At 40.8% G+C, this 24,859-nt stretch overlaps 1 protein-coding gene across 1 annotated transcript in view; it reads right to left on the bottom strand.

Moving 5' to 3' along the window:
• Positions 1-1,140: 1,140 nt before the first annotated feature.
• Positions 1,141-24,859, bottom strand: part of PPP2R2C (protein phosphatase 2 regulatory subunit Bgamma) — a gene marked incomplete at its 5' end in the record, with an annotated part of 196,135 nt that continues 172,416 nt past the window's right edge. Inside the window, 3 exon segments of the mRNA XM_082482560.1 lie at positions 1,141-1,531; positions 12,170-12,261; positions 17,036-17,205. Coding sequence (XP_082338686.1) covers positions 1,240-1,531; positions 12,170-12,261; positions 17,036-17,205 — 554 coding nt within the window. The 3' untranslated portion in view covers positions 1,141-1,239.

Genomic DNA, 24,859 nt, shown 5'->3' with positions numbered 1-24,859 from the left:
TAATTCCTGCATGCACTACACCGATTGCACGCACTTTCCTTTTCCATTTACATCACTATTCATTTTTAAAACAGAGATAGATCTAACACTGGTTTTTGGTTTTTCATGTTGCTCCAGGAATAACTTTGTCGCCCAGCAGTGGCCTCATTTAAAAGCGTTAAAAGTCACTGAGCAGTGCTGCATCTCCCACTACCATTCTTTTTACAGTTACAGATACCAGGGCATTGCCTGTATTCCCCAAAGGCCAGGATTAAAATAACCATGCTGCAATCAACAAACAAGGGACTTTCTGAAGCGTCTAGCAGAGACGTAGCTTTATTCCCACTGAAGTCCATCGTTGCTTTCAAGGACAGTACTTCTAGCCAAAGTTTCCAGAACTCCAACCCCCAAACGGTAGGACAGGTTAGCGTGTCAACTGCCAGGCTGTGTCTGACCAGCCAGTCCCTCTGGGGTGGCAATACCAAGATTTTTAATAGTCCTCCATGTGATGAAGATACTAGTTACCGTTTTAAACAGAGCAAAGAGATCTATGGAGAATGAAATTCTTAAAATAAGCTGGTTGAGTAACTATGCCATTCTGTCACTTACTCACTTGGGAAGTTGAAGCACAAAAGTTAGTAAAGTGAATAAATAAATACATAAGAGGGTGTTGTAAAGAAGGGAATGGGATGGGTGAGACAGGGCAGCCTTCCACCAGCTGGGATTCTGCTTCCACTTATAATTGTCATGAGGCCCCTCCAATGTGCCACGTGCTCTAAAGGGATGTGGCTACTCATTCACTCGAACAGGTTTGGCTTAATTGAAAGACAGGAAAATGCTACTGAAAAAAAAAAATAATCAAGAGATTGAGGCAAAAAGCTCTAACAATGTGGTAAATGCTGTGGACTGCAAAAGCAGGCAGTGCACCAGAACAGCATGGTCCTGTGAACCACTGAGAGGCTCGAAAGGACTGACGGAGGAGTCTCAGCCCTCCTCAGGAACACCCCCAAAATGTATAAATACCCCTGTTTGTTTAAAGGAACCAATACAGACCACAGAACTGGATTTGCAGTCGTGCCTTTTACTCATACAGTTGCAGTGATGGAAAATAGTTGGCTTGCCACCAATAATGATACAGGCTGAGGGATGAAAGGATGCAACCTACAAATCCCACCACAGAAGCCACAATTTTTGTGAAGATCACATCCTTCTACAACTCTCAAGAGGCTGGTTTGTAAATATAGAGGGATATTGATAAATCTAGTGCATTTCTGAGTTCACTTTATCCTGAAATATGTACAGATTGTTTGTCGCTGCTATAGCAATGATGTTCTCAGTTGGGTGCCACGCTGTGTGCAAGATCTTCTTAGTAAAGTCCAAACTGTCAACACTGATGTCATCTTTCCTCCGTTTGCCTCCGACACAGACTCTCCGGGGCTTAAGAATAGCTCGTGGTTTACTGCTCTCTCGGGATGCCTCCAAGGTAACATCCCGCTTGGTATTTCGGTCAAACATTCGAAAAAAGTTGTTATATGCACCTGTCATTATCACACTGTATAGAGAAAAAGAGAGAGAGAGAGAGAGAGAGAGAGAGAGAGAGAGAGAGAGAGAGAAACAAAGACAAAATTAAAGAGCAGCAGCTTGTGGTATATCTACTAACATGACTGGATCTGGACAGTTGAGCTTTAACTTTAAGATTAGACATCTTCTGGTTTCAGCCAGGAAACCATATAAACCAGGATTTGTCCCAATACTCCCCAGAGTGAATAGCTTCTACCAATGTCTTCCCTTTCCCTATTACAGTATTCAATGAAAATTACAGTTGCCCCAAAACTGGCATGCTGAAGCAAGCACAAATGTCAGGACCCTGACATCATGAGACTGACCTTGCAAGACAGTAAAAGTAATATGTTTTAATAAGTTAGTTTTAATCACCTTCCAGCTTTTTATGAGCTTTTAAGGGTCATATATTTCAGTCTTTTTTCTTTCTCCAGAGCTTTACCTTTTCTGACAGCTGAGATTCCAGAAAAAGTCTTTAAATCTCAAACCTTGTGATACAAGAGCAACATTTAGTACATAATTATCTATTTTAGTGAGTATTTTGAAGAAAGGTATTTTGAAAGGTTCTGAAAAAATGACACCGAGTTTGCACAAGTAAATTTGTTTCGCTTCTGAAGCCACAGACCTTGCAAGTCTAGACACCATTAAAATTTGTATCTATCTGCAACACTTCCTAGAAATAAACACATCGATAAACAGGACTCTGTCACCTCCTGTATGAAGTTTGAATGAAGCTTCAAGTCAGGCTATGTTTCTGGGTCTGGGAGAAAGGGACGGAAAATATCCCTTGATCTGTATAAAAATTACCCCATTAATCAGCTTGTAGTTTGAAATAATGGATTGCCAGTTGCTTCGTTCCCCCAGTCCCTCGGGGAGGATATTTTGTCACTAACTTTAATGAATTCAGGATTTCATCCATGGCCCTCAGGTTATTGGATTAGCATAATCATTGGTTTCAGAGCCTTGTTCAAAAGCTCATCCCCTGTGAACTTTTTCCATATGCGAAGCCAGGGCCACGCTCTACTCTCCTGTCTCAGCCCCAAATAGGGTGTTCTTTCTGAATTTCCATTCTGGAAGGGGAATCCACCTGACTGGTCAGGTCTCCACAGGAAAAAGCTGTACAGTTCTAAGACTCAGGCAATCAGGAACTATTTGCCCTTCTAGTACAGCCCAACAGAGCATATTTTGTGTGCTTCACATTTAATAAACCAACCTCCATCTCAAATGACGGTCGCTTTAGCACTCTGCTGTTGTTCCCCACTTGGGGGGAATCTGCATCGAGCAGCATACTGGCCAGGAAGCCATGGCATATGCAACCGTGGGAGAAGTCGAAGGCATAAATTGTACTCTGCCGTACAGACGCTCACTAGCTGATTAGATTAGATGCTCCTGGATTCAGGAGCTGTCTTACAGTATGTGCACAGCCTCCAGCCAGCGTGGCCTTGATCTCATTTGGGGCCATTAGGAGCTACCGTAATACAAATGAATAATATACCGAAAGACGCACTAACGGGAGCTGTGCAGCTAACCGCTTTTGCACTACAGCTACTATGCAAGTGACAGCAGCTCCACTCGCTTCAGAGCCACTGTAGGGTAACCAGGGCGGGCGAGCTGGATTTGTACGCTATGAATCCCTAGCAGGACTGCCAGCTCCATCCTGCTTCCATCTTTGCTGGTGGCATACCAGAGTTTGATGACAGCTGATTCCACACTGAGCTTTTTGCAGCTCCTGAAACGCTCAAGGAAACTGCTGCAAAGGAGAGAGGCGGTAGCACAGAGACACAGCACGCACTGCCCCCAGCAACAGCTCACCTACAGCCTTCACCCTGGCGAGGGGATGCTTTCCTGAGGTCTGCAGGCAGCACACCGCTGGCTGCACCGCTGCTCTGCCGCTGAGTTTGGGGATGGGCAACAGAGGCAGTTGTCCATCCGAAGCTGCATCCAGCCCTGGCAGGGAGCTGCTTCGCTGCTATCCAGAAGCAGCGCCTGCCCTCGGGTTGTCTCCAGCGAGGGTTCCCTCACCTTCTCTACCCACAAAGGCCCTGGCACAATCCCGCTTAGTAAGGCACAAGTTAACCATCTCACAAGCTAAAAAATCCCAAAAGAGTCAGCGTGACAGCTTGATAAAACGTATCCCAGAAGCTGCAGAAAGCCTATTGATCAAGATTAGTGCCCGTTTCAGAAATTGAATCAACAGCAGTAAATCTAATGTTTCACTCCTTCCAAATCACCATGTCTTGTCATTACAGCTCCTGCTGTAATGGTTATTCACAACATGAAAAAGTCAAGGTTATTTCATACTCCAGCCCTAACATACACAATGTGTGATGCAAACAGCCCAGCACAGTACTGGTGTTTGTTTTTTTTCCTCCCCAGGCAAATTTTGAAGGAGGTTCGTAACGCTGGGGCACCCCATGCCACGGGCTGCAGAGCTGTGGGTGCCAGGGGAAAGAGGAGCATCCCTCCCGCTGAAGGCAGAGGAACTCTCAGGGGAGCAGTTTTCATGCAGGCAGAGCACCAGTGCACCAAATGCACAGAGAGGTGTTTGTCTAGAATATGATTTTAGGAGGTTCTGCTTGCAGGGAAACTGCCTTTACAGTCCATTTGCTTTTTAATTTCTTGAACTCGCCTATTTTTAAAAGTCTGCTTTCTTCAGTTGGATTTACTGCAGTTATTTTTTTTTAACATATGTAGATGACTATGTTTCATGCTGGCCCTGTTTTTCCGCAGTTTAATGGCTCAGTAAAAAATAGCATTATGTAAATGAGAAAGTGCCCATTCTTGTTCAAGGTCACAAACACAGATGGATTATAACCTTACCTGCTGCTTAAAATAACAATAAAAGACAGTGAGAACTAGATGTAAGCCTGCAATTTATTCCCATTTAGGAAAATATAATGTACAATACTGGACTCTATGCGATAAGGAGAATTTATATATATATATTAGAATAAAAATTGTAGCTGAGTATAGGAAGAGCCTGTTCTGTATTTCCAGACTCTGCTCTGCACAGCAGTGTTATGATGAGTGCTTGCACAAAACCCCTGCAAGCAAGGATGGTTCAAGAAACCAATCAAAGCCCCTCACCCAAAACACCCCACACTAATTCATAGGTGTGTAAGGGAGCAGCCCAGAAAAGCTCTGCCTAACCACCTTTAATTTTATTTAGAAAGCAGGTTTACAAGTCATGCTACACATGGTCAGAGGTACCATCATCTCAGGCATGCAGGGGTATTTAGGATGCAGAACACACTCCAGTGCACCCTGAGGAGCGGCGTACTGATAGCTCAGGCTGGAGCAAAGCTGCTGATAGACTGTACCCAGCTCAAACCACCACCGCTACAGGCAGCATGACTGAAAAATAATAATTTTTAAAAAGGAAAAAAAAAAAGAAAAAAAAGCAGGAAAAGCCCCCAATGGCAGCGACGTGGCTATTGCTGTCTATATTTCATGCATTGGCAGCCTCGCCAGTGCTCTGGAAGGAGAGGCAACACCCTGTATCTGCAGAGCCCCAAATACATTCGCACAGCTCCACACTAACCCTCCCGCGCTGTCCCACGAGGGGAACACCTTCTTCCCTCCACATGGTGCTACTCTGCAGAGCACACGGAGCACTTTGCGCTCCCTCTTTTAGAGCTACTCCAAGCAAGGTCTGAGGGTTTCTGGCAATTCTTCAGGTACATGTGTTTTGAATGACAACACAGAATGCTACTAATTCGTCCAGCTTGCACTGACGCAGCGGCATTCCTGCTTATTAATGACGCAATCCGAGGCATCTCAGTGCCATACTTCAGTCCTCATGCAGGGTCGCTATGGCCCAAAGTCTTGTCCTTTTTCTTTTTTTTTCTTTTCAAGCAGGACAAATGTATTCTTACAGAAGGTAAAAGGGAAGGAGAAAACCCCAGTGTAGACCAATCCTACTTTTATCAATTGACTTCCGTCTTACTCCCTCCCTAGTTGCCATTCTGTTCTTTTTTCTCTTTCTTCCCCTCCAATGTGGTCTTTACCACACTTTCCAGGTAGGTCTTCCTTTCCCCTTCTCTTCCTTCTCCCCTCCCCTTTTTCCATTTCCCTCTATCCTGCTCTACAATTTTTAAAAAACACCTTATCTACTTCTCTCTCTCCTGCCAGTGAAGTATCCTCCTTACCTTCATGCTCCATTCTCCGCTCTGTCCTGTCTCTTTTGCTCCACTTTGTCATTTCCCTGTCTCTGTTCCCTTTTTCCCCCTTTCACCTCTCCATTTTACTTTTGGAGGTCTCGCTGCTCACTCTTTGTGATCTCCCACTACCTACAGCCTTGCTTACTCTCACAGACAACTCGCTCGGCTCTCAAGGGTTTTGGGCTTCATCCTTGCCTTCTCCTTTGGGGTGAAGGCTGGAGAAATGAGCTGGTGGCCGGGTCTTCTCTCTCACCACACACAAATGACTGGCTCCTGCGCTCTTGAATCTGGCAGGAATTTGGTAGTGCAGGTTGTGGCACCAGAGATGTCAGGATGCCGGGAGATCTGCAGGGCTGCGCTGGTCACAGAGCAGCTTACCAGGGGATGCAGGGAAGGAAAAACACTGCTGGTTGTCTATTTTGCAGGAATTTTTATTCTTGCCAAGGGCTGTAAAAAAGGGGTTTCCATGCAACCATGTGAGCAATCTGCTTTTCAGCTGGGCAATCACAACCCAGACCTTGATGACCTTCTGGCAAATTCCCAGGAACTAAAGCCCATTTGGGCAGAAGTGGTTATTTCAAAATGAGCAGAACATTAACTGCTCCCTCTGTACAGTACCCACTTGGTTCAGGTTTCTTCACCCTGTGCGGAGCTTATCTGGTAGCCAGCAATATTTCAGGTAAGGTACTTCTTAAAAAAGTAAATTTCCAATCTGTAAAATTCTCTGGAGCAAAGGATTTGAGTAGAAAAGTTCTTCCTGCTTGCATTGTAAGAAGAATACACGAAATTAAACCAGCACACATTTACGGACAATTTTCAAAATATTTTCATTTTGCATGACACCAGCAGTTGTACCACTGACGTTTAATTTAGTTTTAATTTAGAGTTTTAGCATCTACAGAAGCACCCTATCAACTGTTGATGGCTTCAGCATCTTTAAGCATCTTAATTCTTTAAAACATCTGGCTCTCGATATTTTGTTTTTGGTAATGACTCTTTGTTAAATGAAATGCTTCAGTACATGGCTTTCCCCTCTAAAAAGTTCTGTTCCTTTTGGAAGGTCAACAAATTCCCTACTTCACCAACCTCAAGGATATCTGAATAGGATTTCATAATTTGTACTAAACTGCAATGAGACCTTCCACAATATTTTTTAGGCATTGAGATTTCATCAAGCATGTCCGTCACTAAGAACTGGCATACCTCTGTCTTTCTCATATCTGTTATTCCTATACTTTGTTCAGATTTCTTTATTGCTAGCCAAGCTCTTAAATGTCATCCATGTCACGGCCATCCTTGCACACGACAGTTTTTATCAAAATTGCTCCATTCAGCTGCCTTTCTGGATGTCAGGGTTTGCCCTGAAGCTCTGGGGACACCATTAGTTAAAAACCAAACTATACTCGCTTCACGTTGTTTTGTGCTGGTTTTGTTGTTTTTTAAAGACTCTTTCATAATAACTTTTGGTCTAGCTCTGGCCCAAATTAGTCTTCCTAGATGCACAGAAATTTTTATTCACCTGCAGATGTCTATTGTCCGGAGAAATTCAGCTCATGTCATAGTTCCCCTCCTTCACTGTTGCTCGAGAGACCATGGAAGCCACGGGATGGTGTGACTGGACTGGGCAGGGCTTCAAGGACACATCAGGCTTAAGGATGAGAGAAAAACTAAACCAGCCCAGCTAACCTGCCCCTCACTGCAAATGCGGCAGCAGAACATCATGTCCTGAGGCGAGAGAGGCAGGACATGGAATCCAAGCAGGCGTGAGGGGAGGAGACTCGGAGAGCAGCTTCCACCAGAGCCTGCCTCCAGACTTGCAAACCTCTGCAAAGCAGTCTCTCAAGGCACCCAGTATGCAAAGGGACCATTTCTTTGACCTGAAACTGTCTCCCCAATTATATTTTGAGCCCCTAACTATGCAAGATTTCACTAGCATATGTAGCAGCACAGAACAGCACATTTGCAGTCTCCTGGGACTGACAAGCAGGGCCCACCAGATCTGGTTTTGTGACAAGCTGACCTTATGAGAAGAAAGGACTGGTTCCAGAAAAACTCTTCAAAAGCATTTTTCATAGGAATGAAAAATGAGATTTATTACAACAAAGGGAAAGGAGAAAGCACTGTTGCAAGCAGTGGGGGCCTGCCAGCATATTGGGGAATTTTCCTTTATGCTGCGCTGTGTGAAGCAACTGACTCCCCATCACAAAGAAGGAAGTTCTTTAAATCTCCTGGGGAGTACGCTGATGGAAAAGCTTGAGACACCAGATTCAGTGTTGTGGTGCTCCGGTACAGCTGGCTGGGATAAGACTGGGAATAAGAACAGGGGATCCCCAAGTCCTTCCAAGCTAATATTTGACATGCTGAGCCTTGAGAACAAAATTATGTCTTCTAGCTCTCCAGCATGGAGCATGCTGCCAGGCAGGAATAGACTGTTAACATCCTATCCACTGCGACCTGCCAATTCCACCTGATTAGAGTGAAGGCTGATGGATATTCGGTGGAATGAATGACAGTTCAGTAGGAAAGGACTGACTGAACAGTTGTATGTGACTTCACTCATCTGCTTACAGCATATCACTTATTGTGATGGTATTCAGAAGTCTCCCTGCAATGGTTCCCATACACCCATTCATTTGAAATCTTAAAAGAAGAATAGTAATTAAGGTATTCATTTACTACCATGTAGAATTACCACATTATTTTTTTTCTTTTACTGGCTTCTTTAACTCACAAACAGCTGCAAAAAGTGCTAATTGTTGAGGTAAAACTGAAAGAAAAAAATGAGTTCGGTTGACAGTGGGAAGAAAACAGTGTCATGAAGGTCATTATTAGGAGACTTGACTTTGGACGTGAATGGAAGAACTAAATTAAATCACTGTATAAATAGAGCTCAGATATTCTACATATCATGTAATGATGTACATACACTAAAGGTATCATGATTTTAGTGTAATATACTCAACTACAGATAATATGTGCTCATCCGGTTGAATTAGTGTAAGACCCCTGCTTGACTCCCTCCCCTGACCACTGTTGTTGCCAAAGTACATAGTGATTAATGTGCCCTTCAGCAAATGAAATCGGCTCTGTCTGATCATATTAGTTCCTGTTCATTGGAGTAACTGAGCATCAATCACGTTCTAATCAGAGCTCACGTACATTGATTTTTTTTGTAAACAGCCTCACCATCAAGTTCTATCATAGCCTAGATTAACTCCTTAGTAATGACAAAAATTAACAAAAAGTATTTTCACCTAAATAATAAACATGCTTTCATTGTTAACTGAACAATCCTGTCACTTTACATTGTCACTGTAGCTTTAAAGTCTGCAAAAGATGAAAATAACATGTTTAGAACTGCAGTTATTACTGTGATGTATACATATTAACAATGTAAGTACTGTGCTGCAGCATCTCTTAAGAGTACCGTTGTTAATTGGCATCGCTTACCTTTAGCAGTAGTCCTTTTGAAAAAAATACCTAACAAAAGGATTAAATTGAGTGACCTTACTATTCAAATGAACTTTCTTTAAGAGTTACTGCTACCCAAATATAATTTAAATTATGATCCACCAAAAAAAATATTCCTTGTAATTTGTAGCAAAACAATACAGTACTTGTCATACACAGAAGCAAGAAGCTCAGAAGAGTGAATGTTCACCAAAAGAAGAACATCAGTGCTGATAAGTTTGACTTTTAAAAAGAAGCAGATGAACTGAAGAGAACCCTTGTCTTTTGTCAAATGTTGCCAGCTACTCTACTTAACAGTTTCTCACAATCAAGTGCAGTGTATTGTGTTTAGTGACAGATTTGGTAATTGTGCACGACTAGCAACGCCTCAGTGTCTGGGCAGTACAATAAATGAAGCCCTCACAATCTAATGTTCCCACTTAATAATTACTCACTGCATTGATCTTTCTGATCTGTCAAGTAGGAATGAAAATATTATTCTCACTTTAAATCCTGATACTGAATAATATTTCTATTATTACCAGGCAACTATCCAGAGAGTGGTCTTACTGCACTGATGAGGGTGGCAGCAGTTCATTTGACTACAGGAGAAAGACTCTGAGCCTGGGAACAAGTGGCTGTCCATCCTGTACAATGCACTGGGAATCCCCATCAAGGATAAGCAAAATGGTTTGAAAGGACCTGAAAGGCGCTGAATCTTTGTCAGAGTTTCACAATATCTAAATTATTTGATTGCACTGTCGTTCTGTGCCAGATTTAGGCAGGGATCAGCACTGTCCATATTTCCAAGAAATGCTTTAATTTTGGTATTACTAGCAGGACCAAACTCAAGCAGTAACCGGTTTACTGAGACAACCCCCTGCTAAAACATCCATTCGTGCATGGGTTTGGGAAGCTCAGAGAAAAGCCCCAAACCCCAGATCTTCCCCTAAAAATTCTGTGGATCATTCCCACTTTCTGACCATATCAAAGCCATTTCCACAACAGCTGGTGCCCCAGTTGCAGCCATAGCAATCTGGGAAGTATTTTGCCCAATGTAGTCCACCTATGTAATTTTAAATGAACAGCAGTTTATATCACAGGGGACATTCAATACTGAGTTAATCCTTGTCAAAAAACACTTTACCCTTATCAGAGGGTAAAGGACAACAGAGATAATGGAATTATATCGTTTCACTTTCATAATAAACGATACAAGGTGAAAGTTTTATTTCTTAGTTAAGACAGAATCTCTCCATTGGGTAGGTGCAGGAACTGAGCAAAGGAAAGTAGTCCAAAGAGAAGATGCCCCTTGCACAGTGTACAGCATTACACTTTACCTGCATTTGTGGAACAAAGGACTGGAAGAGACCTTATTCTGCAATTCCAAGTTCAGACACTTGTCATTTTAACCAATGTCTTATGTAACTGCTTTCACAGATTTCCTGAGCACCATCATCAACACAGTTCGGCTTCTTACATCTCCACTACTCCGGACAGGAAGACTGCTCCACACTGTCACTGTCTGAACAGGTATGAGCTACCTCTAATTTCCAAGCTATAATTACCTGTTGTCATTCAATATCTATTTGCTGTCGTGTCATTATCATTTACATTTATCTCAGCTAGAGCCCCTTCCTCCCTATGTATGCCTTCTTGATATACTTAACAGAAGCAAGTATAATCTTGGCTTCTCTTTCGCTAAACTGAACAAACCCAAACTCCTGCCCTCTCCTCCCTTTAGAGCAGCTGTCCATTTGCCTGATTAGTTCACCCACCTTGGAGACGAGGGACAAGAAATGTGTAAATGCAGTCCAAAGGTCTTTGAATAAGGCCCTAACATAATGTCACCACTACTCCTTTCTCTGCTGGATATCCCAGTCTTGCCCATTCAAGGACCATATTTGCCTTTCTCACAGCTGTCCCACACTCTGTTTCATAGTCCCTGCCCAGGCCAGGAGGACAGGCCTGCTTCAAATACAATGAGATGAACCGTTTTTCTCTGTCCCAAATGAGAGGCTAAGTGAGCTGAAGGCACAGTTCCAGGCTCTCAGCGAGTGCCAAACTTTCGCCTCTTGGCTCCTAGCTCTGCTCAGCCAGAAGCCACTGTGTGCCGTTCAAAATTGGCTCCCGTGCTCTCTTTCACATGCATTTCATAGACTGCTAACCCCTTCCACAGTCCCCTAGCATACAAATGACCCTGTGAGTTGTTTCCAACTGATAAGATGAAGGTTTGCGTTTTCTTTTAGCTAAAATCCTCACCTTGCATTATACTCTTGGATTTCATCCATTTTTATTACCCCAGTCCTCTCAGCTGCCGGTTCTTCCTGTACAATATTCCTACTCCCCAAAGTACTGTCACCATTTGCTAACATTATGGCATTAGCACATTTCATCCTCGCTTGTACTCTCTGGCTTCTTGTGCCAATATTTCTAATGAAAATATTCAACAAGACATTACATCCAAGATAAAAACCAGGACCTCCCCTTCAGTGCACAGGGAAAGGGATTGCTCTGATGGAGGGCAGGTATCAGAAGAAACCGTCATTAATGTCAGTGGGAAGGTGGCAGCAGTTTGTGGAGAATCAGTGGGTGTCTGTGACTGCCTTTCCTCACTCCTCTGTTTCCAGTAAATGAACTGGATTTCTGAGGCAGCTCATGCGTAAATACAGGATCACACAAGCTTCCCAAGTGTGTTGGTGGGGCTGTGCAAGTTGGCAGCATTCTTTTTAACTTTTGCAGCCTACTTGTGATTTGGGTGAAAACAGACAAAATTTGAAAGTTTTTTTTTCCCTTAAGGCATGAGCCAAGATTAACAAGGTATACATCATGTCTAATGAGGTCAGAGACACAACCACACCAGTATCCAAACACCTTTTATCAACCTTGAACACTGATGTGTGAAGATGTAAATTGATGTGGAAAATAACCACATGTAACACTTTATTTTTTGATTGTTCCCCATCATATGGGAGCTCCTTTGCTAAATGAAGGCAGTGATAGACATAAGGATGGATTACCTGTCTGATCCATTCCATGCACATTCAAACTTGTCAAAGATGCAGTCGTTTTCATAGAGGGAACACAACTTGCTCCTAAGGTAATCATGAACCTGTTTCAAAGAAAATAACTGTTGTTATTCTTGAAATAAAACAAAACTCCACAACCAGCTCCCCCACTTTATCTCCCACCTTCACTTTCAAAGTACGCTGCACAGATTGGTAGCTTTGCAGAAGATACTGTGTTTAAAGTCTACAGAAGCTATCTGTACTTCTCCACAGCCCAATTAATCAGGTGCTACAGAATTATTGTTGCAGGAAGGCATGAAGCATACCTCCCTCAGCAGGCTGCAGACCACCCCTCTTCAACATATTTGTTTCCTGCTTGGCTGATTTTCTCAGTGCTAGCCTAATTCCCAAAGACATTTCACCAGCTGATACCCTAGATGTGCTAATTAATGTGCAAGAAATCTAATTTAAATACTAACAAAAATGTCATATTCCAAGAAAAGTGGACTCTCACTTACGGCAGAAAGAACTTGGCTCTATTAAAAGAACCTGTAAGTGTATGGTATTACATATATTTGGGTAAGGTATTTCAGAAACCAAATACAGTACAAGGCTGCAGTTGCACAGGCTGCAAATTAGAACACTAATTTAGCCCGAGGATATCTCCAGTTTGGCTGAGACTTAAAAACAACATTGTAAATTCTCACTTGTGTAGTTGAAAAGCTGGACTAACCAGCAGAAGACCTCTCCTCTGGACCACGTATTTCTGCTGAACAAGGGTTATCATAGAGAGACGGATCTCATGCAAAATGTTTCAATCCTTTGCTGAATTTGATTAGTTTTTCTTCTGGATGATTGGTTTCATTCCACAAGGAAATAATGAGGTAGAAAATCCCTGCCTAGACGAATTTACTAATGCACTTTCACTCCTGATATTTTCTTCTAGCTGTTGTAGAAAGATGTGTAGATGGCCTCTTGGAGCACACATACCAATGCAATAGCCGAGGGGCGTAATTTAGCTCTGACATACAGAGGTACTGGTTCTTGCAAGTCCAGGGAGACTGTTCCCGTTCATGGATGCTCAGCATCCTCCTTTGGCCTGAGGGCATAAACATTTGTTCTAGTAAGATAACTCCTATCAAGACTAGACTAGGGACAATGACCTTTCCCTTATATTCTCTTTAAGCTAACCCATTTTCAATAGCCAAATTGTACAGTATCCTAAGAATATTTGTAATGTAAGGTTATTAAGGATTATAAATTTTAGTCATGGATCAGTTTTCATTAATAGATGAGTGAACACTAAGCTGTATATCAACAGATAATGTCTTATAGAGCAAATAATAGGCAAATGGTAGATGCAGATATAATATTTCACAATTAAATACATTTACCCTCATGGTGAGTGATAGGTCAGAACACTTTTAGTACTGATGCGGTTTCTTGCACCCTCTGTAATTAAATCCTTTCATTTTCTCTTTACTTAAAGGCTTTTTATGGTAGTAGTGTAATTTGTTACAGAACTGGAGTTCTTTCTTTTATCATCTTCGTGAGCTCCCAACACTTGGAATAAATAGAAAGGCTGGGTAAGGCAGGAGAGGAAAGTAGATTGCATTTGCCTCATTGACTGTCATTTCTAGGTCTTCCTCTTGTTACCATTTCCAGCAGCCATCTGTCATGACCACTGTCACATCTACACCCTTTGCGAAGTGTGTCCAACTCCACAGCTTGGAACTGTGCTTTTCTATCAGCTCTGTCAAAAAGCATTTTGAAGTTCCTCTGTCAGATTTCTTACGGATCAATTCGAGGTCTCATCTCCTTTTTCTTGCCTGGCTCTGCCTGCAAACTTGGACTACTGCCCTGAACAACCAGCTTGCTCTCCATGTGGACCCTTTACCACATTTGACCACATTCAGACCCTCAGAAAGACTATGAAAAACTAACTGGAAGAAACACTTAATTTTTACCTTGTTTGCATGTTCATCTGCCACTACCAATTGACGGTAAAATCAGATTTCCCTTGTCTGTTACATACTGTTCTCACCACATATGAATAGTACTGGAATCCCAACCAAAGAATACCATAGACATTCTCCTTTTCTTCATTGCACTGCTTTAGGTTAGACCTTCGTGGAACTATCTAGTCATTCTGTGCTCCGGACTAACACAGCACCGTGACTACATGGGGAGCTATTTCACTGGGACTGAATAATCACAATCAGAAATCGCACTGGTAAGTGACACATTAGTCCAAATCCCTGTGCAACAGGCCTTGCCAAAAGCGGATCAAGCTATTATCAGCTATGAACATGCTCACCTCTGCTTGCTGCTGGTATGGTTCTGCTGGGGTAATTCACCTGAGCAGCGTCAAAAGAGTATCCTGTTAGGCAGCGTTGCTTTGCAACTTTCAAGCACCGGCCGTTCCACTGTATTGCTCTTTTAATGCTGCCCAGTGCACCATACTCCACCCTTTTTTCTTTTATGTGAAGCATAAACAGGAGAAAATCATGTTGACTCACTGCCAGCAAGGTTCAGCAGTGTTTCAGCAAGGCCGCTCTATGCAATAGCATTCTTTTAGCCATAGCATTGATAAGGAAAAGGACCTGCATGAGAAATTTGATTTTTTTTTTTTTTTGTGATACTAAAATTGTAACCTGATAACGAAGCAGTATAGTTTTAGACTTTGCTCTTTCTTACAACCTTGTGGGGAAATCTCCTGTTGTGACCCTCTTCATGAGTGTCTCAGCTAGGCAATATCTAAGTGGCTACTATGTAGCAGATGAAATGAGAAATTCAGTCCTTTAATAAATATCTTTTAATCTTTTAATGACATGCATGTCATCATAATTACTTGGATACATAACTGAAAATGTTAGGTTTATTTGTTCCCTTCGGTTGATCCACCACAAAAATACTTTTTGAGAGATTTCCAAGTTTCTATAGAGAGATTTATGCATGTGAGAGAGAGATACCTCTAAGAAAAAAATATTTAAAAGAGTAATTTAAACACTTTTTCTTAAGAAAAGAATTCTCTACTCTCTTCAGCTGAAAACCAAGACAGGTTGCCCAGAGCAGTTGGACTGTGTGAATCCTATTCAATCCTGTGCTATTGGCTTCCTAAGACCCCTGCGTTACAGATTCTCCTTTAGTCCGCTGCAACGCTCAGCAATGCACCTGTATACTCTCTACAAGGCACTGGATAAGTATTTCAAAATGAAATGCAATCCATAAGTTAAAGTACGGCAGCAAGAACACTGTTATATTTGCAGGGGGTTTGTTGTTGTGGGTCTTTTTTTTTTCTTTAATAAGCTTCTCATTGCAATAATCAGTACTGAAAAATTTACATTATACTCATTTTCCACATCTTAGCATGGAGAAATAGAACTTTTTAATTGGCCCCACTGTTGGGTGTCAGACTGATTTAAAGGTGGCCAGCTTGTTTCACAGCTACCTACATGAGGAAATAAAAGCAAATGTCAAAGTCAAGACAAACAGGTTGGCTTGACCAGCTATTCCTCTCCAGAGACACAGTTGCCCACTCCATTAGCATAAGTATAAAATAATATATTACCTAAGTTTCTAAAATCTGAGTTATGCTGCTGTTACATAAAACACAGTCTCGCCCTTACCCTCCCACTTCATTTTCACAGCATATCAACATTTCTACCATATTTAGCATTACTGCCATTTTCAGAGCAAAACCAATTCTGTAGTTTTAAGGGTACACAGGCTCAGACTTTCCAATGCTAACAAGAGACACACTGAAGTGTATCCACCAAAATGTAATGGGTGCATCGGAAAACACAGGGACCCACTTTGTCTACTAAACACTACCTAATAAACACCTCCGATGTTACTGATGTCAAATTCTAGCTGTTTTGTCAAGACCCACTACCAAACTCTCATTACATGTTATTTTACATAATATTTTAAAATATTACATTATTTAAAACTCTCATTACATGTTATATATATATGTAATATATACATATTATTCACTGTGAACTCCTCTACCCTGCCTACCATTATACAGACACAGAAAACAAGGGATTGTTCCAGCAGTGTCATAGGACTGTCTCTACTTAAGCAGTACGAGCCAGATGAATGACATTTTTCCTACTTTCCATACTCTTCTGTAGGTAGCTTAACAGCTTTTTTCTCACTGCGTTTTCATAACAAGCAGCTTCTGCGTCACAGACATATTTTCCTTCTTCAAGGCAGAGTCAAAAAATGTAAGCTCAGCCCTCTATTGCCAAACAGAACAGATGTCAGAGTACAAACTCAGCGCTGGCTGGAGCCACTGGCATTTTGTCTGGATAATATCGCAATGAATTCAGGCAACCAGATGTGTCTGTCTGGCATTCGCAAACTGCTGTGTCAGTGGTGATGTTAGGGTTTAACGCTGATTGCTTCTAGAAATAGGCATAAGAGAAATGCATAGATGAAGTTTTTAAAAAGAGCTTTGAAATTACAAAGGTGTAAACTCTCAGCAGTCCCAGCAGGAGCAGAATTCACAAGCAATTCACAAAATCCTTTCCTCAGTTTCTTTTAAATGTTAATAGTGGAATACATCATTTCAAAACAGACGCCAAAGCGAAGAGATGAATTCCCTTGTTAGAAGCATCGTTTCTTTCAAGAGCCCAAACCACAGTGAGTGTCACGCTGACTACCCAGGTCTTAACACTTCCTTACTAATGTTGAAATTGCTGTCTTCCAACTACAAGGATGCCACTGTGAGGATTTTAACCACCTCGATTCGCAGTTCTCTTAGCTAGCCGCTTCTCTGACCAAACACTGAGAAGTTTAGGAAAACATTCAGTTTTTTAATAGTGAGATGCTTTTTGTATGGCTGCCTTTCAAGACACAGGTGATACCTACCTGGTACGTTTCTACAGGCTTTGTTTCCATGTTCAGATCCCAAACCTTGACAGTGAGGTAATCTCTTGTTAGCATGTATCTACCGCTGTGACTAAATTTGACATCTGACACTGAAGAGATAATTTCTGAAAAAAATGATCTGTTACTGGGGTCTTCTGGTTCTTCGTAGACTGTTAAAAAAAAAAAAAAAAAAAGAAGCAAGAGAGAAATTAGAATTCTATAAAAAAAATGCTCAGTTGCACAATCTGTGCTGTGCATTTCTTGTGAAACAATACAGGTCAATGTACCGATGAACATGCTACAGAATTCGTTGTATGCCCAGCACTTCATTTATTCTTTTATCTTTATATAAAAATACAAACTGTAAGCTTTAAATATTACAATAATTAACCACAGAGCTATTGGCCCAAAGCATCACCTTGGGAAATTACGTGAATACACCAGTTAGTTGACTACAGCTACCTACAGCAAGGCAGTTCACTTACGGTCATCCTTTCTGGGGTCCCCACGTCCTGTTTCCTGACACATAACCAAAATCCAGGTGTCCCTGTCACATGTAAGGTGTATATGTACTCTCACAACAGCCTTGGTATCCCCAGGAGGGGTGGTTACTCAAAGCCTGCCCTGGTTGCCAGAACCAGCTGGCCACTCTGCAAGCTACTCACTGGTCATGTCTGAAGGCATCTGAGACTAATCACAGAGTCACAGAACGGTAGGGGCTGGAAGGGACCTTCGGAGATCATCTAGTCCAACCCCCCCTGCCAAAGCAGGTTCATCTAAAGCAGGTTATAAAGCAATTGCAAATTGGAATTACCTCTTCCTGCAAGGTGAGCAAAAAGGCAGGGGATCATGAGATATTGCTTACAGCACCTCCATACACAGAAATCCAGCTCTTGTAGCCAGGACATTGGTCATCCCTGTTCAACTGTACATAATAACGGTACTGGATAACTCACATTGAATTGCAGGAACTTGAAACAACTGGTATTAGTGGGCTCTACTTCATCTGTTACAAGTCCACCAATGACCAAGGTCTCTTCAACCTTCCCCAAAAAGCCTGCACTACCTCTAGCCCTGCCTACCAGGTGCATAGAACGACTCTGTTGCCTTTCTGCAGGTATCTGTTGCCCTGTGATCCAAATGACCTCATATGGTGAACTTTAGTAGAAAGTCAGACTTCCGGGGTCTTTCACTTCTCAGCAAAATCAGTAGGGTTTTGGCACCTATGTCTAGAATATTCTTTGAAAATTGGCAATTTGGTGAGTGTCATTTTCAAGTTTCAGAAGCAGGTGAAGAAAAGCCATGTGATGAGGCATGAAAACGTGCTGAAAGTAGAACAACTTTGTACTGTCAGTCAAAACAGTTTTTTTGTGTAGTCCGCTGGAACATTTCTCTCTCAATTAATTTATCTACGACTATGATTCAGACTGTTGACAGCAACAAGGTTACAGTTTCCATCAGGTGAAATAATGTTCTCCTGAAAGTTAAGGGTGAGTATGTGGGTGAAGTATGTGGGGTAATGCAAAAAATTATTGGCAATTTTCTTTGGGGGTGGGCAGTGGAGTGCAGCCAGGCGTGCACATGAGAATAAGGTCTATATTTGAACATGTACCACACATCTAAATGGTAATGAACTACTTCAAAAAGGGGGAAAAAAACTTTTCTTTTCAGACAGACTGTAAACGAACAACTTTAAATAGCTCTCTCAAAATTTGCCTAGACATTCTGCAAAGCAGGTATTCTGTAATTATCCTGTCAGATTTTCAATAGAAGTTTGATGAGCACAAAGCAATTATCATTTCTCATACCTCTTCCCTTTAATCTGTCCAAACTATGTACTCGGCTGGCAGGAATTTCATCCTCCTAATTATGATGTGAAGTTGCTATTAAAACCAGGAAAGAAAAAAACCCCACCGTACTAACTGAACTATACCTTCATTTATAGCTGAGATACATTTTCTGGGCTCTATGTGTCTCATCCAACTCCCCATGATTAGAAGAGCAGTAATATTTGTATCTGGATCCTCCGTATTTTGTTAATTAATGAGATTAAACCATTTCATCCCTTATCTGCACTGTTTATTGCTTTTCTATCCTTACCACAGTAAGTATTAGAAAGACTTAGATTAATTAACTGCAGAAACCAACGCAAGCATGAAAGCCTCGTATCACTACAGAAAGATAGCGATTGAAATTTTAGTAGCGGCAAGTCTTTGCAGATAGTTCCTACAGTCAGCATAACCAAGCCAGGAAAATTGTTACAGGAAATTAAGCAGCAGCTCCCCGTGTTAGAGAGAAAGCGTAGCAACCAGCAGCACATGCCTGAGCAGGCAGAAAAGGCATCGGGCTCAGGAAATGAAGGTGAGATATAGCGTCCTTAGGTCTTAGCTATTTCTGGTTTAGCATCAACACAAGGTTACGCATACACTGAAAAAAAAAACCCAAACCAAACAAAAACAAAAACCAGTCTTCATTCAGTTTGGCTAATACAAGTTGAGTAATTGGAGACAGGACAGCAGTGACAGCTATGTGACCTGGACTTCAGTTCAGGCAAGCGATGCAAATTCAACCCTGGCCTCTTCACGCTGACACAGACAAAACACAGTGCCAGCCCATCATTTGCAAAATCAGGTTTGCCAGCCAGCACTGGAAACACGTTTTCTGTTCAGTCCAGTGTAGACTTATCTTTTGGAGGCCCCTCTTATGGCAGAGGGCAATCAGCAACCAAAATATGAGACTTCATATCTACATTACTTTTCTATAGCTAAATAAATCTTGTTAGACCAGGACTTGGAATCACAACTTTACTGAGATTCAGTTACAAATTCTATTATACTCCTCCATTAATTTCTTGATTAACTAGTTATTTAACTAGATTTAACTTTAATCTTTAAATTAAAGATTAACTAAGATTAACTTAGTTATTTAACTAGATTAAAGTTATTACTAACTTTTCCCATGAAAAAGGGTATTTAACCTTCATTAATATTGTTCTTGATAACCTTCACAGCGCTAATTATATGAAAGACACCTGTCTAGTTGCAAACTAATGAAGACAGCAATCACAAATGTTGTGTGTGGTGGGCTGAGCCTTCACATGACACTGCTCAGACTGAAATACGACCTCGATGACAGGACTGTGAAATAAAGAAAAATAATGGGATTACAGAGGGAAGCTGAGCATATCTCTGAATACAGCCAGTGTTGGAGAGGAGCTTCTAAGGCAGACGCCATTCCTGCCCCTTACTCCACTGGCAGATACATGAGTAAGCTGGGAAGTTGGCTTAGGGAAATAAAAATGCCCAATCCCTTTCTGCACAGCTTCCTGCTCACAAGTTAAAAACAAGGTAGCTTTTCACAGAAGTAAGTCCAGACTTTGGAGAGAAGGATGGGTTGGGTGAAGGATACTTGCCAGAGCACTGTTCTCCCGAATCCTCAAGAAAATCTGCAGCATAAAAATATGCTGCTTCTTTCTCGAAAGGAACTGCCATCTGCTGTATAACAAACTCTCATCTCTTATAAAAAAAAAATTATCTTAGTGTTCCTTGAATTTCTCTGATCTAATGTAGACATGGACACTCTCTTTAGAATCAGTACATAGAAAAGGTATCTCTAAGGTGTGCATTTAACACGCAGAAATATATGCAGACGTCTAAAGTGGAGGGGAAAAAGAAAAGCTTCCCTTTAGTGTAGTGAGTAGTAGTAGAGTAGAGTAGAGTAGAGTAGAGTAGAGTAGAGTAGAGTAGAGTAGAGTAGAGTAGAGTAGTGAGTAGATTGTAACTAAAATATACTTTAGGAGTCAACCGACCATTATCCCCAAAATAGCCAAAAATAACTCAGCCTCAGAAAAGATAAAAATCCATGTTCTCATAAAAGGATTTTCTCTTTGTTTGTCTCATTTCCAAAGACACACATTTTTGATGGAGTCATTGGTATTCTCCAGACTCCAGCACCACTGAAAATTAGTATTTTGTTTGCTGGGCAGAGCTTTAATCATTGCATGATATAAATTCTGGCGTATGCAAACTTTAAAAAATAATGTTAAAATAATGTTTAAAAATAATGTTAAAAATGGCTCATATGGTGGGTGCAGTATCAGAATCCAATACAGCATACAAAACTCTGTATTCCTCCCAAAACCGCTGCAACAAGGAGTATGCATGAACCTCTACTTTATACTGTAGGACCTTGGGTAATACCTCATCTGAATTTTCAACAGTCCTCTCACTTCTCCTTTACCTCTTACCTTCACTCTTTTGCCTAAAAACACAAGCACTCACAGCATTGCTGCAAGGCAGATGGTTCCAAAATACAAATACCAATAATGTTTTTAAAAACACAAAGAAGAATGATGTATTTAAAGGGAAAGCAATAACAGTATCCGACATAATAAGGGGCAGGGGTCAGAAAAGCTATCTATCTAATATAATGAAAGTTTATCTGGAGCTACTTTTTATTTTTGACCTGAATTTATACGTGTATAATGGATTGACGGGATAAAAGAAATGTCAACTGTATTCACTTAAACAAATCTTTCATTGTGTTTAAAAGAGAGAAACGTCGAGTATAAGCTTTGGCAAAATTTTGTGATAGTGGCCCCAGGACTTGACGATAACTGCAAGGGTTTACTGTGAAATATCAGTAAACAAAACAAAGAGAAAAAGAGAACTAGCGAGGGAGAAGACCCTTGATGATAACACTGTGTACTCCTTAAGGCATAAAGATATGAACCTTGAAAATTTCTGTTACTGCCAACCAAAAGCAGAACTACAGATAAAACCAACTTTTTGCTATTACAAAGCCAAATATATTTTAAAAGAAAAGCAAAGATGAATCATTCTTACATATATTGCAAAACATGTGATTATCGGGGGGAGTGGGGGGTGTTGAACAAAACCAAATCCAGTGAAAACTTGAAGATGAAAGCTTCCCAGCTCCACAGATTTGGTAATAAATTCCATCATTCATAGGATAAAATTATAAGCAGCCTTAAAAAGTCATTCCCTATAGTAGAAAAAAAAGCTTCTTCTGAAGCTATTTTCTTTCTGCTTATGAACAAATAATAACTTATTACAGCTTTTTTCTAGCAGATACTGGTAATAATTTGCATCCTGTCCCAAAAAGTTGTTTTTACAGCATTTAAGCGCTGTTACTTAAATCTAAGTCTTCAGAAATCCTGCACCATGAAATAACTCTCTCTCCCCCTCCAAAGACAGCTAATGGATGTAGAAAACTGTCCAGTTCCTGTTCAAGGGTCACAGCTACAAATGTGTGAAGACAGTTTTGGCAACACTGGAAAAAGAGGCAGTGGGGTTAATGAGGAAGGAGAGGACCACAGAGGCCAGAGCCAGCAAAGATGCTTGAACAAGAGAGGGAGAATAACTTCCTTTTTTAATATCCAAGCATACAAACAGTCTGCAGTTCGGCTGAATTAAGGACTTATTACAGATAACTTCTGTGTTACACACCTACACAAAACACAGGTGTATTTCAGGTGGTCCTGGAAATAATGGTGGTGGATGAGGTAATCTCTCAGTGGGCTTTAAGTTTCATAAACACAGAAAACAGACACAGTCCAGGGCCATACAATTTATCATCTAAATCAATTCTCTCTTTCATTTTGGATCCCAAATGAAAATGGCTGCAATACCTGATTAAAATGTACTGGAAAACGGCACTTTGATATGTACAGAATTTCACTCATCTTGACAGACTAGCCATAGCAACTGGCAAATAGAACAACCACCAATATGCTCTCTTGATAGCTGATAAATAAACACTTTTAAACATTCTTTTTTTTTTTTTTCCTGGAATACATGGTTATACTAATTAAAAGTTTCTCACAAAACATGATCCTAAGTTAAAAATCTTACAAATCATTTAACTATACTCTGATATGTTTAGATGGTAAATCAGTACCATTCCTCAGGACAGCTGTGATTTGCTCCACCACATGTATTTCATAAAGTTTAGTATAAAAAACCTAAGCTAAATTTCACTGAATTTATATCAAAATAGTAATCACATTCATTTTTTTTAAGTCCATGACACTTACCACTATCCTTCAACACAGCAAGCATTATTTTTTTTGTGCCACTGAATTCAAGATGTGCTCACATCTTGAGCAGTAGTTCTGGTCTTATCTCTCATGTGGTAGAGGTCTCAAGAAGACACAAAAATGGGCAATAACAATGACGAGAAGTATCAAATTACTTCCATGCAGGGAATTACTAAATAGACTGGGACTCCTCAGCCTAGGAAAGACTGAGGGGTTTGTAATTAAGAGTGGCATCGGAAGGATGAATAGGGAATGACAGTTCACTTTGTATACTGTCTCTTCCAATCAACAAGTAGGGGTCACCTAGCGAAACCAGGAAAGGGTAAGTACAGAGCAGATGGTTCTTCATACTACGCCTAATTAAGCTACTGAAGACTTTACTGAAAGATATTGTGAATAGTAAAATTTATACACACGTTCAAAAGTAACTGCACAAATTCAAGGAAAAAAAAAAAAAACACAAACATCCATTTGAGTATTGTTAAATGCAGTAAGTTCACTCCCAGTAAAGTCCCCGACCCCCAAGCTTCCACCTGCAAATTGCAGAGGTTAAAGATTATACCTTTGCTCTGTTCATTTTCTGTTGATGTTGCTACTTCCTGCTATCAGAGCCAGAATACTGGGCTAGAAGGACCTCTGCTCTGCCCAGGTATAGTCATTATTATGCACTGTTTAAAATTCACTTTAGAATTTCATACTAAAGAGTTCCTGAGTTCATTTGAAGTGAATCAAGACCAATTACAAAGCTCCCTTTGAAATTCATGGTCTCTTTATGCCTTTTAGCTTCACTGTTTATGATAATAGTTTGATTTACCATTATTATTTCCTCTATCTTTCACTTTCTCTGAACTACATTCACCTCCTTCAGGAATTCTCTTTCAAGATTGGGATATTTTGCTAATGTGTCAATCTTGCCTTCATGTTCTACGCTGATTTAATATGGTTACACATGTGTGGGAATTTTTGAGTCCACCTTCATAAGCAATCTAAAATACAACTATTTTATAAGATGCAAAGTATAAACAACTAACCACAATTATTTAACATTTTATATTACCATAACCTGTCGTTGCTTATCCTGTTTTAAACTGAAACAGTGGAACCTTTTTATATTTCAATTCTATGGCTTTTTTTTATATAATTCAGAAGGCACCTCTTCTTGCCCTGGTCACTTACACATCATTTGCCTTCTTCAAGTAAAAGCAAGTTTCTGAAGCTACCTCCACTATAAGACTGAAATACCACCTACTGTAAAGCCTTCCTTTATCGAATGACCCAATATTAAAACCAGGCTTCTCATCAATACCTCTAGAGAGCACAGCTTTTAGAAGTGGAGCCTCAGATCAATACTTAAGAATCTGTTTTACCATCTGCAGTGAGTTGCCGCAGCTTGTCGCAAACCACAAGGGATAGTGCATTAGTGCTGAAAGGCAAAGCCAGATCAATAGCTAAAGAACAGTGGGTGGGAGACTCACTACAGAGTTGCTTATATTAATGTAACTTTGCCAGTGAGTTTGTTAATAAAGAGAAATGGTGCTAAAGAGAGCAAGGAAGTGAAAAAATGCAAAGCTAATCTGGAAGATTGAGCCTCTTTAAACCTTGGTCTCACAAAGACTTACGTGCGTGTTTAATGCCATGTGTTGTGAGCAACCCCATTGAGTTAATGGGACATAAAACTACTACCGCTCTGCAGCCAAATTCATGCATTAGTCTTTCCGATCTTGATACATAAGGTTAGTGATAAGTGGGGTTTTTTCCCCCCAGTG

The sequence above is a fragment of the Vanellus vanellus genome (assembly GCF_965231255.1).
Source record: "Vanellus vanellus genome assembly, chromosome: 4".
NCBI lineage: Eukaryota > Metazoa > Chordata > Aves > Charadriiformes > Charadriidae > Vanellus > Vanellus vanellus.
The sequence above is the reverse complement of the archived record's forward strand: the minus strand, read 5'-3'. Positions and strand labels throughout refer to the sequence as shown.